The sequence below is a fragment of the Dendrobates tinctorius genome, unplaced genomic scaffold (assembly GCF_039654945.1).
Source record: "Dendrobates tinctorius isolate UK_male_01 unplaced genomic scaffold, ASM3965494v1 ptg000028l, whole genome shotgun sequence".
In the NCBI taxonomy this organism is placed as follows: Eukaryota; Metazoa; Chordata; class Amphibia; order Anura; family Dendrobatidae; genus Dendrobates; species Dendrobates tinctorius.
In genome coordinates, this window is record NW_027361696.1 from 11,784,233 (window position 1) to 11,803,269 (window position 19,037).

Sequence of the window (19,037 nt, forward strand, 5' to 3'; positions counted from 1 at the left end):
GGTATTTCAGTTTCATATATCTAATAACTGATGGACTCAGTTATATTTCTGGATTCAAATGAGGTTTATTGTACTAACAGAAAATGTGCAATCTGCATTTAAACAAAATTTGACCGGTGCAAAAGTATGGGCACCCTTATCATTTTCTTGATTTGAACACTCCTAACTACTTTTTACTGACTTCCTGAAGCACTAAATTGGTTTTGTAACCTCATTGAGCTTTGAACTTCATAGCCAGGTGTATCAAATCATGAGAAAAGGTATTTAAAGTGGCCACTTGCAAGTAGTTCTCCTATTTGATTCTCCTATGAAGAGTGGCATCATGGGCTCCTCAAAACAACTCTCAAATGATCTGAAAACAAAGATTATTCAACATAGCTTTTCAGGGGAAGGATACAAAAAGTTGTCTCAGAGATTTAACCAGTCAGTTTCCACTGTGAGGAACATAGTAAGGAAATGGAAGAACACAGGTACAGTTCTTGTTAAGCCCAGAAGTGGCAGGCCAAGAAAAATATCAGAAAGGCAGAGAAGAAGAATGGTGAGAACAGTCAAGGACAATCCACAGACCACCTCCAAAGACCTGCAGCATCATCTTGCTGCAGATGGTGTCACTGTGCATCGGTCAACAATACAGCGCACTTTGCACAAGGAGAAGCTGTATGGGAGAGTGATGCGAAAGAAGCCGTTTCTGCAAGCACGCCACAAACAGAGTCGCCTGAGGTATGCAAAAGCACATTTGGACAAGCCAGTTACATTTTGGAAGAAGGTCCTGTGAACTGATGAAACAAAGATTGAGTTGTTTGGTCATACAAAAAGGCGTTATGCATGCGCTGTATTGTTGACCGATGCACAGTGACACCATCTGCAGCAAGATGATGCTGCCGGTCTTTGGAGGTGGTCTGTGGATTGTCCTTGACTGTTCTCACCATTCTTCTTCTCTGCCTTTCTGATATTTTTCTTGGCCTGCCACTTCTGGGCTTAACAAGAACTGTACCTGTGTTCTTCCATTTCCTTACTATGTTCCTCACAGTGGAAACTGACTGGTTAAATCTCTGAGACAACTTTTTGTATCCTTCCCCTGAAAAGCTATGTTGAATAATCTTTGTTTTCAGATCATTTGAGAGTTGTTTTGAGGAGCCCATGATGCCACTCTTCATAGGAGAATCAAATAGGAGAACTACTTGCAAGTGGCCACTTTAAATACCTTTTCTCATGATTTGATACACCTGGCTATGAAGTTCAAAGCTCAATGAGGTTACAAAACCAATTTAGTGCTTCAGGAAGTCAGTAAAAAGTAGTTAGGAGTGTTCAAATCAAGAAAATGATAAGGGTGCCCATACTTTTGCACCGGTCAAATTTTGTTTAAATGCAGATTGCACATTTTCTGTTAGTACAATAAACCTCATTTGAATCCAGAAATATAACTGAGTCCATCAGTTATTAGATATATGAAACTGAAATAGCTGTTGCAAAAAACAAAATTGTTATAAAGAAAAAAGGTTAACATTAATAGGGGTGCCCAAACTTTTACATATGACTGTATGTTGCTATTTTGGAATAAGATTCTTTAGGAGTTAGAGGGGAGTCTAAATGTGCAGCAACTCTCAAGTCCACTTTTTGATCTGAGTAATAACAGTATATTTCTATTACTAGTAACATGTCTATTTGAGGCTTGTTGGTTACACTTGCTATCATTAGATTTAATTCTTTGTCGTAAGGGCCATTTATTGTATATTTTGTGTGGTTTGTTGTGTTTTTGTACACTTTAATAAAATTATTGGGGGGCGTGTGCGGATGAGAAGTTGAGCAGGCACAAGCAGCGCTAGCTCCGTGCTCCAGCAGGCCACCGCGGATCAAAGCAGCAGGCAGCAGCGGGGAAAGCCCGCACTATCGCTCACCACGTCCTCAGGCACTGTCCGGGCATTGATGGGGCACGTCGCCAGGAGCAGGGGAGCAGTGCCGGGCAGGATACCGGTCTTTGAAAAATCAAGATATCCGCCACAGCATTCACCATGCGGCCGGCAGCAGTATGGAGTGCTCTGGGGGGTCGGATTTTCTGACACCGGGTCAGACCTCACCGGAGAGGAGCGTCACCACAGCAGAGCAGACACAGGAGAGATCAGTCAGATCGCCCAGGAGCCCGGGGAAACAAGGCACCAAACCGCAAGTATATGCACTTGACACATGGCACAGCTCCATCCCATCACAGAGGCCACACTAAAGTCCCTGCTAGGAGATCTAAAGCAGGCTATACATAGCGACATCACCTCAGCCTTCACTGCACTACAGAAAGACATTGGGCATATAGGGGACAGAACAGCCCATATTGAGGAGAAGCTGGAGGAGTTCACCACAGCCCACAACCACTTAGTGGACGCTCATAAGGAGGCAGATGAGGAAATCGCAGTCCTAAAATTGAAGCTGGAGAACCGCTCCAGACGCAACAATCTGCGCTTCAGGGGAATACCAGAGAGCGTTGCTGCGGAAGCATTGAAGTTCCTAACGGATTTCTTTACCGCATTAATCCCCGAGACGAAGCAGCGCGACCTCATAATAGACAAAGCGCACAGGATCCCCAAACCCAAAGGTGCCCCCACCTCTGCGTCCAGGGATTTAATTGCCAGGCTTCAAGTTTTTATCATTGCAATGAAGCTATCAGCAAAGCTTCGGCGAGCGGACCGGAGCTCCCAGAGAGGTTTAAGAGCATGCTGGTGTTCACCGACCTCCGCCGTCACCCTGAACAGAAGGCGGGAATTCTCCACAGCAACCAAGATCCTACGGGACAATGGGATCGTGTACAAGTGGGGCTACCCAGAATGGAGCCACACAGATCTTGACTCCCTCCTGAGAGGCCATGACTCTGCTGCAGAAGTGGTCGATGGCGACGGTGGACGAGAATACCAGCTCCTCACCAAAGAAGAAGCCGCCCACCCTGATGATGGAGTGGACATGAGCAAAAATGTAGAAGATAGGACATTCTTTTCATCACGGTTTGCGGAGGCATGAGAGGAGAATTTTTTGTTTCTCTCAATACCACCCACTATATACTGGAGAGCGGAGCAAATCCAGGAGGTTCACTTAGAACCGAACTCTATTTCTTGAAACTGTTAGTTATTCACAAATTTAAAAGTTGTTTTTTGTTATTTCCCTTTTTTCCTAATTGTCTAGTAGTGACATATAGATTTTATGTGTAATTTGTATATGTTATTCACGTTTCCAGCACTAATGTAAAAGGACTGAATAATCCGTTTAAAAGATCCCTGTTATAGAAAGAGGCGCAATCCCTAAAAGCCGACGTATTATGCGTTCAGGAAACCCACCTAAATAGCACTGATGCCCACAGACTGCAGAATGGGAACTTCCCATGCAATTGATAAAAGAGAGGAGTAGTAATTGTGATAAAGAACACCGTCGCCTTCCAGCTAATCACCAGCGTAGTGGATGACGAGGGCAGGTACGTCATCCTAGTCTGCACCATAAATAACAAAACCTACACAATTTTCTCCATTTACGCCCCTAATTCCAAGCAGATCCTATTTCTTAAGGACACCCTAGCGGTAGTAACAAAGGTTAAAAAAGACGCCCTGTTAATTTGCGGGGACTTTAACATCATCCCTTGTCCCAACATTGATAAATCGGTACTCCCTCAAAAGAAAATACCCGCTGACTCTCTCAGACCCTCCTAGCGGAAGAACTCTATGATGTCTGGTGGGTTCTGCAGCCTCTGAACGGGATTACACCTTCTACACACACTCACATAGAGGTTACTCCAGGATTGATCTAATGGTCACAGATAAATGGTTATTACAAGACATCCAAACGGCCATGATAGGGAGCATCACCTGGTCGGAGCACGGCCCGTCTCCTGCCAAATTATCGAGGGATATAACTACCTGACATATTCCCCATGGAGGGTATATAGCTTCTCTAATTACATCCCATATAATTAGGCCCCGACTACAGGACGTACTAACAGAATTCTTTGCAATTAATAACACACCTGATGTGTCCGTATCTACAGCATGGTGCACTCACAAGGCCGACATCCGGGGTAAATGCTCCAAATAGCGCCCAAAATAAAAAAATAGAGGAAACTAATTAAAATATAACCGCACTAGAAGAGGTGCACAAATACAGCCCCCAAACACAATTCTCCAAGAACTACAGAAACTAATGTAAGAACTATACCAACTGCGCCAACACAAATACGAGCACAATCTACAGAACAGTAAAGCCAAATATTACTGGCAGGGAAACAAAGCGGGCAAAATTGTAGCCAACAAAATTAAAGCCAAAATGACCAAACTAAGGTTATCCCACATACAGGACGACCAAAAAAAATAATATATAACCCCAAGGAAATCGCTAACACCTTATCTCATTACTATTCCTCCCTCTATAACCTACAGGAAAATACTGCAATACCACAACCCACTCCCAACTAATAAATCAGTTCTTAGAGAGCGTAAAACTTCCTAAGATACCAGAGGAAGCATTACATATACTAAACCAACCAATATCCCAAGCAAAAACACAGCAAACAATTAGAGGAACGAAAGACAACAAGTCCCCTGGCCCTGACTGACAAACGAGCGAATACTTCATAACATTTCAAGACATACTAATCTCTCACATGACGGCAATTTTCCAAAATTTTATGCAAACCAGAAAAATTACAAAAGAGATGATACAGGCAACAATTATACCCCTCCCCAAACCAGGGAAAACCCCTGATCGAACCGGCAATTTTAGGCTAATTTCATTACTGAATACAGACCTTAACATTTATTCCAAAATCCTAGCTAATAGGATCTCAGAAATAATCCCGGCCTTAGTGCATAAAGACCAAGTGGGATATGTTAAGTCTAGACAGACCCTGGATGGTACGAGGAGGATGATCGATATCATCCATATAGCCAGGGGGGCGCACCCCTTCTATGCTACTCTCGTTGGATGCTGAAAAGGCGTCCGATCGGGAGCATTGGGGGTTTTTGTTCGAAGCGCTGTCCAGATTTGGGTTTGACGGTAATATAGTCCTGGCGATCACCCTTCTATATTCTAACCTGTCGGCCTCAGTTCTCATTTCGGGAATGATGTCAGATACATTTGATATCACTAATGGAATGAGGCACGGGTGCCCACTCTGTCCCCTAATATTCGCGCTAGTAATCGAACCATTTTCTGAAAAAATTGGATCACATCCTGGAATAACCGGTTTTAAAATTGGTAATGTAGCGCACAAAATTGGGCTATTCACGGACGACATTATTTTATCCCTTACCAATCCCGAAGAGTCGCTCAACAGAGTAATGGAAATGATAGACTCATTTTCACGAGTATCATACTGTCAATTAAATATCCCCAAATTCTGAATCTAACACCCTCCGTTCTGTACCCTGTATACCTTAAAGCTAAGTACCCCTTTAGGTGAGTTACTGAAAATATAACATATCTTGAAATCCGCTTGGCGTCCTCAGTAGATAGAACGCTCTCACTAAATTATGAAGCTCTGAGACAAAAGATCAAAGGCGACATGCTGCTCATGAGACAACACGACAAGTCCTGGTTAGGAAGAATAGCGTCCGTAAAAATGATCACAATCCCCCCAGATATTGTACGTATTCCGCAACCTCCCTATCACAGTCCCCATGAAAATATTCAGAGTTACAAACAATCATATGAAAATACATATGGCAGGAAAAACAGCACAGAGTTAAAGCAGATATACTATACACTCACTGGCCACTTTATTAGGTACACCATGCTAGTAACGGGTTGGACCCCCTTTTGCCTTCAGAACTGCCTCAATTCTTCGTGGCAGAGATTCAACAAGGTGCTGGAAGCATTCCTCAGAGATTTTGGACCATATTGACATGATGGCATCACACAGTTGGCGCAGATTTGTCGGCTGCACATCCCTGATGCGAATCTCCCGTTCCACCACATCCCAAAGATGCTCTATTGGATTGAGATCTGGTGACTGAGGAGGCCATTTGAGTACAGTGAACTCATTGTCATGTTCAAGAAACCAATCTGAGATGATTCGAGCTTTATGACATGGCGCATTATCCTGCTGAAAGTAGCCATCAGATGTTGGGTACATTGTGGTCATAAAGGGATGGACATGGTCAGCAACAATACTCAGGTAGGCTGTGGCGTTGCAACGATGCTCAATTGGTACCAAGGGGCCCAAAGAGTGCCAAGAAAAAATTCCCCACACCATGACACCACCACCACCAGCCTGAACCGTTGATACAAGGCAGGATGGATCCATGCTTTCATGTTGTTTACGCCAAATTCTGACCCTACCATCCGAATGTCGCAGCAGAAATCGAGACTCATCAGACCAGGCAACGTTTTTCCAATCTTCTACTGTCCAATTTCGATGAGCTTGTGCAAATTGTAGCCTCAGTTTCCTGTTCTTAGCTGAGAGGAGTGGTACCCGGTGTGGTCTTCTGCTGCTGTAGCCCATCTGCCTCAAAGTTCGACGCACTGTGCGTTCAGAGATGCTCTTCTGCCTACCTTGGTTGTAACGGGTGGCAATTTGAGTCACTGTTGCCTTTCTATCAGCTCGAACCAGTCTGCCCATTCTCCTCTGACCTCTGGCATCAACAAGGCATTTCCGGCCACAGAACTGCCGCTCACTGGATTTTTTTTCTTTTTCGGACCATTCTCTGTAAACCCTAGAGATGGTTGTGCGTGAAAATCCCAGTAGATCAGCAGTTTCTGAAATACTCAGACCAGCCCTTCTGGCACCAACAATCATGCCACGTTCAAAGGCACTCAAATCACCTTTCTTCCCCATACTGATGCTCGGTTTGAACTGCAGGAGATTGTCTTGACCATGTCTACATGCCTAAATGCACTGAGTTGCCGCCATGTGATTGGCTGATTAGAAATTAAGTCTTAACACACAGTTGGACAGGTGTACCTAATAAAGTGGCCAGTGAGTGTATATCCCAATAAAAGAGGGAGGTCTGGGCTTCCAGGTATTAGAGGGCAGCCATATTTGAACAACTGAGTTTGATGTGGAATGTTAAGGATAGCAGACATTGCATAGAAATCGAGAAACATCTCATAAAATCCCCAAATGTTGCATCGTTTTTTTTACTCATGTATCATTACCGGGCCTAATCCAGGCAATGATAGGCAATGATAAAAAATTGTGTTTGCCATCAACGGTGGAAGTGGCGCTGGGAGTGTGGAGCATTCTGATCAATAAACTGCATACTATTGGAGCTCTCTAGAGCCCCCATAGAGACTTTGGAGCGATGTATTCCAGACCTCCAGATTAGTAACTGGAAATCCCCGGGAGTCCTACTGATTGGGGATATGTATGAGGAAAGAATATTGTTATCCTGCTTTATGATCAGAGAGAAATATCTTCCACGTAAAGATCATTATAAAAATTTACAAATAAGACATTTTCTACAGGGGAAAAAAAATATATAATATTTTCACAACTCTCCAAACTATAAATAATGCTCCTCACCCCAGCGCAGCAAATAAGAGTGCTCTCTGTAAACTACAACCATATGCTGGAGGAGACGTTCCCCTCTCTGGACTCGTATCTCCACAAATGGGAGACAGATCTGCAATGCAGGATCACCCCGGGTCAGTGGCGGACGTCCTTCTCAATGATAGGGACACACTCTAAGTGCACCAATCACCTGGAGAACGCCAGAAAGCTGCTGTACAGGTGGTACTTCACACAGTACAGATTGTCTAAGATCTACCGCAGCTCCCCAGATGTGTGCTGGAGGTGCGGAGTCTCCAACGCCGATATGTTACATGTCTGGTGGGACGGCCATAAAGTAAAGCAGCTCTGGAACGCAATCTCCCACCTAGGGCCTCAAATTATTGGCATCCCAATGAAAATTGGGAGAGAGCAGGCGCTTCTGGCCATTGACCTGGATATTGAAAAAACCCAAATGTCCGTCATTGTCTGAGATTGTAGCATTGGTAAATGACAATTGCTTATCAGACAAGATGATTGCTTCATCCACCAATAATACAACATCATATATCAGGAAATGGGACAGCTGGCAAACTTTCAGATTAAACACTGTGGTCATAGAGATGTAATAGAGCTATTAATGGTAATATATGGGTATAATGATCTATTGTCATCACCCCTTAAGGCCCTTTCCCTTCTTTTTCCTATAATTAGCTATGTTAAATTATTATATTTAGCCGATTAATGTGTTGTGGAAATTTCTGTAACAATGCACAATGACTGGAGGCTAAATGGTTGTTAAATATGACTTTATTTAAAATTAATAAAAGTTTATGGTTAAAAAAGTAAATAAAATCATTATATTTATTTCTAATTGCCATTTGTATGGTGGTCCCTGATTCTTTGTCATGTTTCTTTTTCTCTCAGCATATAGATGCTTCGCTTGTTCCTGTACGTGAGAGCGATGATGCTTGATTGCTTGTTCCTGTGCGTGAGAGTGATGATGCTTGTGCGCTTGTTCCTGTACGTGAGAGTGATGATGTTTGTGCGCTTGTTGCTGTGCGTGAGAGTGATGATGCTTAATTGCTTGTTCCTGTACGTGAGAGTGATGATGCTTGTGCTCTTGTTCTTGTGTGTATTGATGATGATGCTTGTGCGCTTGTTCCTGTGCGTGAGAGTGATGATGTTTGTGCGCTTGTTGCTGTGCGTGAGAGTGATGATGCTTAATTGCTTGTTCCTGTACGTGAGAGTGATAATGCTTGTGCACTTGTTCCTGTGCGTGAGAGTGATGATGCTTGTGCTCTTGTTCTTGTGTGTATTGGTGATGATGCTTGAGCGCTTGTTCCTGTGCGTGAGAGTGATGATGTTTGTGCGCTTGTTGCTGTGCGTGAGAGTGATGATGCTTGTGCGCTTGTTCCTGTGCTTGAGAGTGATGATGCTTGTGCGCTTGTTCCAGTGCGTGAGAGTGATGATGCTTGTGCTCTTGTTCCTGTGCGTGAGAGTGATGATGCTTGTGCGCTTGTTCTTGTACATCAGAGTGATGATGCTTGTGCGCTTGTTCCTGTATGTATTGGTGATGATGTTTGTGCTCTTTTTCCTGTGCATGAAAGTGATGATGCTTGTTCCTGTGCGTGAGAGTGATGATGCTTGTTCCTGTGCATGAGAGTGATGATACTTGTGCTTTTGTTCCTGTGTGTGAGAATGATGATGCTTGTGCACTTTGTAAGTTGTCAACACGCTTAGCTGCTTCTTCAGGTTGACGTAGGAGCACTTTGATTGTGAAACACTTGCTGGTTTATTAAAGTCAGCACAGACCAAAGCAGGGTTCAGGAAAACAAAAGCAGAGCCTTCCTGGCTTAACGGAAAACAAAACAAAGTTCATCAGAGTCCTTTTCTCTGCAGGTTCTACCTGCAGACACTTGGCTATGTTCTCCGCTCCTTCTGGAGCCACGATTGCTTCTTCTCCCAATACACCACACAGACTGTCTCACATGTCCAGTTATTTAACCAGGACCATGTGATGATCACATGATTGTGACATCACCGCAGGTCCTGCTAGTACACATTCCGGTGTCAGCTCTGCAAGAGGGGATACGGTGAGCACCCTCCCACCTACTCTATGGGTGCTCACATAAAACCAGCCCATTGTGACTTTAACATTAACCCTCTCATCGTGCTTGAGGCAAAAACAATCTGTTTCTACCTCACTGACTGTAGTATATGCATTGACAAGTATCTTCTTTAATACACTGCCAGTGACTCTGTTACACATTCCCCCCCGTCTGTCCAAAGCCGGGGGTTTTGTCACCTTCAGTCACTAAGCGGGGAATTCGGGAGAGAGCATCCACGTTGCCATGTAACCTCCCTGGAATATACTGTACGTGGAAAGTGAAGTTCTGAAGGGCTAAGAACCACCTAGTCCCCCTGGCATTCTTACCCTTCTCTCTCAACCATCGCAGAGGGGCATGATCTGACACTAAATTAAACCTACGGCCTATCAAGTAGTACTTCAGGGTGTCTGAGGCCCATTTTATCAAGCACTCCTCCACTATTGTGTAGTTCTCGCAAGATGAGATTTTCCGGCTCGGGTATAGGATGGGATGCTCTTCTCTATTGATTTCCTTTGACAGCACGGCTCCCAACCCAACCTCTGAAGCATTGGTCTGGACCACAAATTATTTGCTAAAGTCTGGTGCGACCAGAACCGGATGCTTGCACAGAGCCTGGTTGAGGTCTTGAAACGCCATCTTTGTGTCAGGAATCCATTTCACTATCGTTGACTTGGTGCCCAGAAGGAGGTCCTTTAACGGTGCGGCAATTATGGCAAAGTTCGGGATAAAACGCCGGTCATACCCCACAATCCCAAGAAACGCCCTCACTTGTTTCTTGGATAGCGATTGTGGCCACTTCGGGAATGCCTCTATATTACCGTATTTAACTGGTGCTTGATTTCACCTCTCCTGATAATTTAGCCTAAGTATCTGGTCTCTTCCTTCCCTATGGTACACTACATGGGATTTATGGTAAATCCTGCTTTCCTCAATGCATCGAGGATCGCTTGTACCTTTGGCAGGTGCGAACTCCAGTTAGGGCAGAAAATGACAATGTCATCCAAGTAGGCTGCGACATATTTCTTATGTGGAGCCAGGATTCGATCCATCGCCCACTGGAAGGTAGCTGGGGCTCTCTGCAGTCCGAAGGGCATTCTGGTGTCCTGGAAACACCCATCCGGCGTCGAGAAGACCATTTGCTCCTTGGCGCACTGGGACATGGGAATCTGCCAGTACCCCTTTGCCAGGTCGTGGGTGGTGATGTACCTTGCGGGCCCCAGTCACTCAATGAGTTTATCTATGTGGTGCATCGGGTACACATCGAAACGTGACACCTCAATGAGCCTGCGGTAATCGTTACAAAACCGCCACTCTCCATTGGGATTCGGTCCAAGGACAATGGGGCTTTACCTGCCACTTCTTGATTCCGCTATCACTTGGAGGTCCAGCATTCTCTTCACCTCCTTGGAGATTATCTCCCAGCGTGCTTTGGGGATTCTGTAGGGCTTGTGGCAACTCCCAAGAACACGTCGCTGTTCTGCAGCAATTCTCAACTTTGTTTCTTCTGGGCCGGCGTTAACGTCTCAGCAATCACGACCTCCTCAACCTTGGCTTAGGGACGGGCCCCCAGGCAAGGAGCTTCCAGCGGTTCACGGTCCTGCCAAGGTTTGCGTAGATTCACATAGTATACCTGGTGCGACTTTGTACGACCGAACTGGTGTACCTTATAATTCACGTCACCAAGTTTTTCTATGATCTCATACGGGCCTTGCCACTTTGCCAAGAATTTGCTCTCCACCGTAGAGGATAAGTACTAACACGTGGTCCCCAGGTTAGAATTGCCTTAGCCTCGCTGATCGATTGTATACCCTCGCTTGGGCCTCCTGCGCCTGGAGAAGATGTTCCCTTACGATAAGCATTACGTAAGATATCCTTTCTTGCAGCTGGGCGACATGCTCAATGACACTACGATGCGGTGTGACCTTGGCTTCCCAGGTTTCCTTGGCGATGTCCAGTAGCCCTTGGCGATGTCCAGTCGACCATACAGGAGCTCGAACTGCGAGACGCCAGTGGAAGCCTGTAGGACTTCTCTGATAGAGAAGAGTAGGAACGGAAGCAGATAATCCCAGTCCCAACCGTCCTTCTCAACGACCCTCTTGAGCATGGCCTTCAAGGTCTTGTTGAAGCGCTCCACCAGTCCATCAGTCTGCAGATGGTAAACGGAGGTTCGTAACTGGGCAATCTGGAGGACTCTATACAGCTCCCGCATCACCTTACTCATAAATGGAATCCCTAGGCCCATCAAAATCTCCTTGGGCTAATTGGTCCAGGCAAAGATATGGACAAGCTCCCGGGTGATACTCTTAGCTGAAGAGTTCCTCGGGTACTCCTTCCGGGTACTGGGTCACGTAGTCCATGACCTCTAAGATGTACTGACGGCAGTGTGCAGATTTAGCGAGAGCACCTACCAGGTCTATAGCAATCCTCTCAAAGGGGATTTCTATGACAGGCAAGGGAACCGACAAGGGAGCTTTGTTAGCTCCTCCTCCTGCTGCAGCTGGTGTTGAGGCTGCTGTGTTTTTTTTTTTTTTTTTTTTTTAAACCAGTTATTTTTATTTAGGTTTCAAAAGATTTTAAACAATAAACAGTGGATATCAATATACATGTAACAATTCACATATCTTGTAGTAATACAATCAAAGCCATCCCCCCTCCCCCAATACTCCTTATGCCGGGTATACTTGAGAGTCTTAGCAATCATATCACCGCCATCCAGGCGGACCATATTTTTTCGAAAGTTCTTTCACCATGCCTTCGCCTGTAAATGCTTTCCTCTAAATGCATTACCGTACGTGTCTGAGCAATAAATTCCCTCCTAGTGGGGGGTTCCGAATCCTTCCATTTTCGTGCTATTAGTTTGCGTGCCACATACAGCAACCTCGCTATTGCCACCTTGTAATGTTAATATAAAAGAAGCTGAAGGAAAAAAAGGGCGCAATAGGGTCTTATCTGGGTGGTATTGAGAATAAATGGTAGGAAGTTCACTCACCTTTTCCAGGGGAGATAAAAGCATATAATCGACTGTCAGCTGCTGCACGCCCGAAGGTCCACTCTGTGACCGCCAATGTAAATCCTCATGGATATTTTTTTCGGACTCACTGTGCGCTGCTTGACAAAGCAGTAGTACAGCATGAAGGGTTTTAACAGTTTAATTCCCAACGCGTTTCGAAGTTTCTAATACTTCTTCCTCAGGGGATGACATGACTATCCCCTGAGGAAGAAGTATTAGAAACTTCGAAACGCGTTGGGAATTAAACTGTTAAAACCCTTCATGCTGTACTACTGAACTTTGTCAAGCAGCGCACAGTGAGTCCGAAAAAAATATCCGTGAGGATTCACCTTGTAATGTTGTGACACAGGTATCCCATCCACCTCCCCCAAAACACAGCACTGGATTCCTGTCGAGCGTACATGCATAAGCTCTCTCAATTTTGATGATAACGACCAGCCAGTATGCCACCAGCCGCGGACACGACCATAGCATGTGTAACAGTCCGGCCTGGTCTGTGCCACATCTAGGGCAGCTAGAGTCTCCCCTCAAGCCCGCCTTGAATAGGACCAGAGGTGTTTTGTATGTTCTATGTATTACATATAATTGGAAGAGCCGTGCCTGCTCGCTTAGAGAGATCTTCGGGACATATTCAAGAATAGCCTCCCATTGTTCTGTTGTGGGGGTACCCACCTCCCTTTCCCATTTACTCTTTGCAGTGAGGTGATTGTCCCCCAGATAGGAGTGTAGTAGATCATGATATATGCTCGATATAACTCCCCTCGTCCCTCCCTTCATACACACAAAGTCTAGTACAATGTCGCCCTGAACCGTCATGGCTCCCAATCTACCCTGTGCCCTCCAAACATGTCGAAGCATACAGTATTGAAACCCCCATACCGAAGGCAAATCAAATTCCTCTCTCAATGTCTCAAAGGTCTTCAGGTCCATTCCACTCTGCAGCTGGCACACATATCTCACTCCTTTCGCCTTCCAATTGCCCATTTGACGCAGTTTATTAAGTTCCGGCAGATGCTCATTGTCCCACACCGGTGAGTACCTAGTCAGCTCATCCACCCCTCTGATCCTTTTAATGGTGTCCCATACCTTCTGAATCATGCCTATGGTAGGATATGGTGCTCCCAGCTTCTTAAAGGTACCATCCTCTAGACCCTGGATAAGTGGGCGTCTCCCCGTCACATGTACCAGCACCCGGTGAGCTGCTCCTCCACAATCAAGCTCTCTCCATCCCCTGACATGCTGGCCCTGTACTGCCAAGAAATAGACCCATGGATTTGGTGCGGCCAGTCCTCCCTCTTCCTTTCCTTTTTGCAGAGTTCCAAATTTAATCCGTGCCTGCTTCTTGCCCCATATCAAGGATCTGAAGATAGAATCAATACCCCGAAACCGTTTTTTTGGTAGCCATATCGGCGAATTGTGCAAAACGTACATTAGTGTGGCATAAGGACCATCTTAATCAGGTTAGTTCTACCCGTTACCGTTAAAGCCAATTTGCACCATGCACCTATTTTCCCTTTAAATTTCTCTAGCAGAGGAACCAAATTCAGACCCATGAATCGGGACAGTGGAAGAGCTACCCATATCCCTAGGTATTTAAACTGTGAAACTAGCTGGAGTTGTTTCCCCCTCTCATCTATCTCCTCCGCTTCTATTGCTCTATCCACAGCCATGACATAAGACGCGTTTACTCCTGTATGTGATGATGATACTTGCACTCTTATTCCTGCGTGTGATGATGATGATGATGATGAAGATGCTTACGCACTTGCTTCTGTATGTGATGATGATTATGCTCACACGCTTGCTCCTGTGATTGCTCCTTTGTTATGATGATGATGCTCACGTGCTTACTCCTGTATGTGATGATGATGATACTTGTGCTCTTACTCCTGTGTGTGATTATGGTACTCGCATGCTTGTTCCTGTGTGTGATGAAGGTGATGATTCTAGCACGCTTGCTCCTGTGTGTGATGATGATGATGCTTGCGTGCTTGCTCCTGTGTGTTATTTTGATGATGCTCTCGCGCTTTCTCTTTGGTGTGGTGATGATGCTTACACTCTTGCTCCTGTGTGTGATGGTGATGATGATGCTCACGCACCTGCTTCTCTTGTTTGTGATGGTGATGATGCTCGCATGATTGCTGCTTTGTATGATGATGATGCTCACGCACTTGCTCCTGTATGTGATGATGATGATACTCACGCTCTTACTCTTGTATGTGATGATGATGATGATGATGCTCACGCTTGCTCCTGTGAGTGATGATGATGGTACTCGTGTGCTTGTTCCTGTATGTGATGATGGTGATGATGCTTGTGCGCTTGCTTCTTTGTGTGATGATGATGCTCATGCGCTTGCTCCTGTGTGTGATAGTAATGATGCTTGCGCACTTGCTCTTTTGTGTGATGATGAAGATGCTCATGCGCTTGCTCCTGTGTGTGATGATGATGGTACTCGTGCGCTTGTTCCTGTATGTGATGATGGTGATGATGCTCGCGCGCTTGCTCCTTTGTGTGATGATGATGCTCACGCGCTTGCTCTTGTGTGTGTTGGTGAGATGCTCACACACTTGCTGCTCTTGTTTGTGATGGTGATGATGCTCGCATGATTGCTGCTTTGTATGATGACGATGCTCATGCGCTTGCTCCTGTATGTGATGATGAAGATGCTCACGTGCTTGCTCCTGTGTGTTTTGGTGATGATGCTCGCACACTCTGCATTATTGATCCAGCTTTTCTGTCTCTGTACATCCCTTCCTTTATGTATTATCCTTGGCTGGTGTTCTGTGAGGCGCCACTTATCTCCTGATTTGCTTTTTTATCTGCCGTCCTCCTGTCGTTCATTTCCTTCCTTTCTTTCTCTTCTGCCTTTTTCCTTTGGCTCCAGATGGATAGAAATCAGAAGGAAATGGACCGTGAGATCTGGACGCTTATCTCCAGCTTTTCCTCCAGTTCTGCAAAAGGCAAAACAAATGTTTCAGAGGCTGGGTCTGTCCTCCCGCCATCTTCTCTAGTCGCCCCTGCCGGTCCACCATCACCTTTTGTGCGCCACCAGCGAACTCAGAATATTGCACAATCTCGGGCAAGAGCTCACACATTCCCTCTATCTGGTGCCCGAAGTCGTTCGCCTCAAAAAGCTACACATGAGGTATGAGGGCGAGGGCGGCTGCTGTCCTGTCTGTGCCGTCAGCCGCGGCCCCCTGTGCTCTGTGACTGCATATTGGTGCTATGTCCTTTTTGCCATAACCCTCCAATTTCCACATCTTAAGGCCGGAGCCTCTGCACGGGCCACTCGTCAGGACTCTACAAATGTCCTTTTCTCTCAGACGCCGGGATTAAGAGGAGCGGAAAAGGTACAAGACCCCCGCTGTGTGCTGTGCATGAGGGGTGCAGGTCCACCGCTGTGATCCTGACGCCATGTCCTGCTCTGTTCTCTTCCCAGTACTCTCTGGTATACAAGGGCTTCTCTCTTCTTCCAGAAGGGGTCTTCTACTGGTCCTTACCTAAGCTTTTCCTTGGGGATAAGGTAAAGACGCTGACGTCCCCTTATTCCCTGTGACACCAGGCTCCGGCTTCTGGAAGCCGCTTGCTCACAGTCATGGATTTTAAGGTCACGCTTATTACAGAATTTCTGACTATTTGCCATGTTCCTATTGCAGGTGACATCTTATGGTGGAACGCTTCGCTACACACTGACCTACACATCTGGAATCCGGGGATCGCCACTGCCCGATGCCGACGTGCAGATTACGGTAATGCGGAGATCGTCTGCCTTGGTGGATGCACTCCTGCCTGTCTCCAGGTCATAGTGGTGTCATGTGGGGGTCCAGGAGCTGAGCAATCAGATGACAGCGCAGCTAGTGACTGACCTATCCTGATCCTCTGTGTTCCCTTCCAGGGCAATGACATTACCTTGGTGGCCTATCTGACTGAACTGCGCCCTCGTGAAACCAAAACCTTTGAGATTGCATTCAGAGAGGTGAGACTGAGCTAGGATGAGTTGGTGAGCCGAAATGTTGCAACCGTTGCTTATTTTTGCCACCATTTCTCCCACGCAGAGTCAGTGGAAGCGTCCAGATGGGCAGCAGGCCACGCGGGAGCATCTGATGATGGCGCTGGCAGATCTAGATGAGATTCTTATCCGAGCATCCTACTCCACTGACATGCTATCTTCCAGCATTACCGGTGTGAGCATGGAGAGTGCCGGGCCCTCGTACACCAGCCTGCCACAGGCCCTGGAGGTGGAGGAGTGCCGCTGCCCTCCCGGCTACAGGGGATTATCATGCCAGGTGAGAGATACGGCACCCTGAATCTGCTCTTCCTTTGGGGCATTATCTGCTCTTTCTGTGAGTACTGATTGTGATCTCCATGACAGGACTGTGCCCCAGGCTATACTCGCACCGGAGGAGGCCTGTACCTCGGACACTGCGAGCCCTGTGATTGTAGTGGACACTCGGAGACGTGTCACCCAGAAACTGGTGTTTGCTTGGTAAGCGCTGTGGTCCTAGAGACTACACTGGCTGTATTACAGCAGGACTGTACAGTGGAACATATTGGGGGTTGTATTCTTCTGCTTGCGAAGTCCCAACTATGTAGCCGTGTCTCAGAACATGCTTCTCACAGACAAGCCGTTAGTCAGGGTAGTCAAGGAGTCCGAGGTCAAGAGCCAGGAGCATACGTCATAAACAAAGTGAAGAGACAGAGGCGTAGTCGGGTAACGGTCCGAGGTCAGAATGCCAGGAGGATAGCGAGTCAGAGTAGGGGCTTAAACAGATGGATAGTCAGAACCAGGTCCAAGATCAGGCAGCAAAAATATCCACAAGCAGAAGACAAGGCACAGAGAGACAAACCACACAGAGCTTAATGTTCGTCTGGCAGAAGTCTGTCTGGGACAAACAGCCCAGCTAAGTAGCCTGGCAATCACCTGGAACAATGAACACTTGGAGACAGCCAGCGCCTCCCAGTCTCAGACCGGACGACTGATCTGTCAGTAACTGCATCCCAGACACACGGAGGGGTAGAATCGTGACATGCAGGGCTGGCAGCAGATGTTCTGCACGCTATAGCACCACTCCACTGTACAGGGATATAGCCATGTGACATTACCCAAGAGTAGAGTCGTCGTACATGATCTTATCTGATCCGGACTGTTTTACTGACAATTTTCTTGTCCTAGAACTGTCTACATAACACGGCTGGTGAGTTATGTGACAAGTGTGCTCCTGGCTTCTATGGCGATGCCACTGCGGGAACCCCTGAGGATTGCCAGCTTTGTGCATGCCCATTAAGTGACCCCGAGAACCAGTAAGTATACCCATGTGCATCAAAGGAAGAGAGACGATATCGAGGTATTCTCTCCTCCACCTATTCTGTCCGTCGTTTTTGATCCTCAGAGAGCTGTAATATTCTTACCTCAATGTCCTTTCCTACCCTCGTCCTATCTTGCATTTGTGCTCCTCTGCCCTCTTCCTCTTCTGTCATGCTTTCATCCTGTTCTTCCCTCGTCCTGTTCTGCCCTCGTCCTGTTCTGCCCTCGTCCTGTTCTGCCCTCGTCCTCTCCTGCCCTCGTCCTCTCCTGCCCTCGTCCTCTCCTGCCCTCGTCCTCTCCTGCCCTTGTCCTCTCCTGCCCTAATCCTCTCCTGCTCTAATCCTCTCCTGCCCTAGTCCTCTTCTGCCCTCGTCCTCTTCCGCCCTCATCCTCACTGTTTTCTGCCCTCGTCCTGTTCTGTCTCATCCTCTTCCGACTTCTTTCTTGTCTTCCACCCTCATCCTCACTGTTTTCTACCTTGTCCTCTTGTGCTTTCGTCCTCTCGTGCCCTCGTCCTCTTGTTCCCTCGTCCTGTCCTGCCCGCGTCCTCTCCCACCCTCATCCTGTACTGCCCTCATCTTCTCGTGCCCTTGTGTCCTCGTCCTCTTCTGCCCTTTTTATATTGTTTCCGCACGATATTTTCACACTTCTCTCTGATTTTCTGTCGTTTTAATTTCAGGTTTTCTAAGACCTGTGAGCCGGACGGTGCTGGTGGCTACAGGTGCACGGCCTGCCCTATAGGGTACATAGGACAATACTGCGAGAGGTCAGTCCTAAGATGGATCCTTGTGTGCGTGTAGTCCTGTGTGCAGAGGGTCAGCTAGGGTCTCTTACCCCTGTCCTGCTCATTTCCCTGCCGTGTAATGTATGATTAGATCGTTGGCACATGTCCGGCATGTTTGAATATTCTCTCCATCTGTGTGGAGATTGATCCCTGTACAAGGCACACAGGAAATGCAGTGACACCAATAGTGCAGTCTCATCTTATGGTCTTATCTTTTGTGACAGATGCGCTCCAGGTTACACTGGCAACCCCAATGTCCGTGGACAGAAGTGTGTCCCCGAAGGTAAGGAGGCATGCTCATGGTTGGGTGATAAAGCTGCTGCAATCAGTGTACAATGCCAGGTGATACATCGTCCCACTTTTATTTC

At 46.6% G+C, this 19,037-nt stretch overlaps 1 protein-coding gene across 6 annotated transcripts in view; it reads left to right on the forward strand.

Moving 5' to 3' along the window:
- HSPG2 (heparan sulfate proteoglycan 2) overlaps positions 1-19,037 on the forward strand; it is a 296,550-nt gene that overhangs the window by 169,249 nt on the left and 108,264 nt on the right. For 4 of the 6 annotated variants that reach the window (XM_073570126.1, XM_073570127.1, XM_073570128.1 and 1 more), the window contains 10 exons: positions 15,465-15,725; positions 15,847-15,930; positions 16,020-16,103; positions 16,237-16,329; positions 16,476-16,556; positions 16,636-16,866; positions 16,953-17,066; positions 17,754-17,881; positions 18,565-18,651; positions 18,894-18,952. In XM_073570126.1, the coding sequence (XP_073426227.1) occupies positions 15,465-15,725; positions 15,847-15,930; positions 16,020-16,103; positions 16,237-16,329; positions 16,476-16,556; positions 16,636-16,866; positions 16,953-17,066; positions 17,754-17,881; positions 18,565-18,651; positions 18,894-18,952 (1,222 nt within the window). The remainder of the gene's footprint in view (positions 1-15,464; positions 15,726-15,846; positions 15,931-16,019; positions 16,104-16,236; positions 16,330-16,475; positions 16,557-16,635; positions 16,867-16,952; positions 17,067-17,753; positions 17,882-18,564; positions 18,652-18,893; positions 18,953-19,037) is intronic. The other 2 variants (XM_073570129.1, XM_073570130.1) reach the window with 1 other exon arrangement.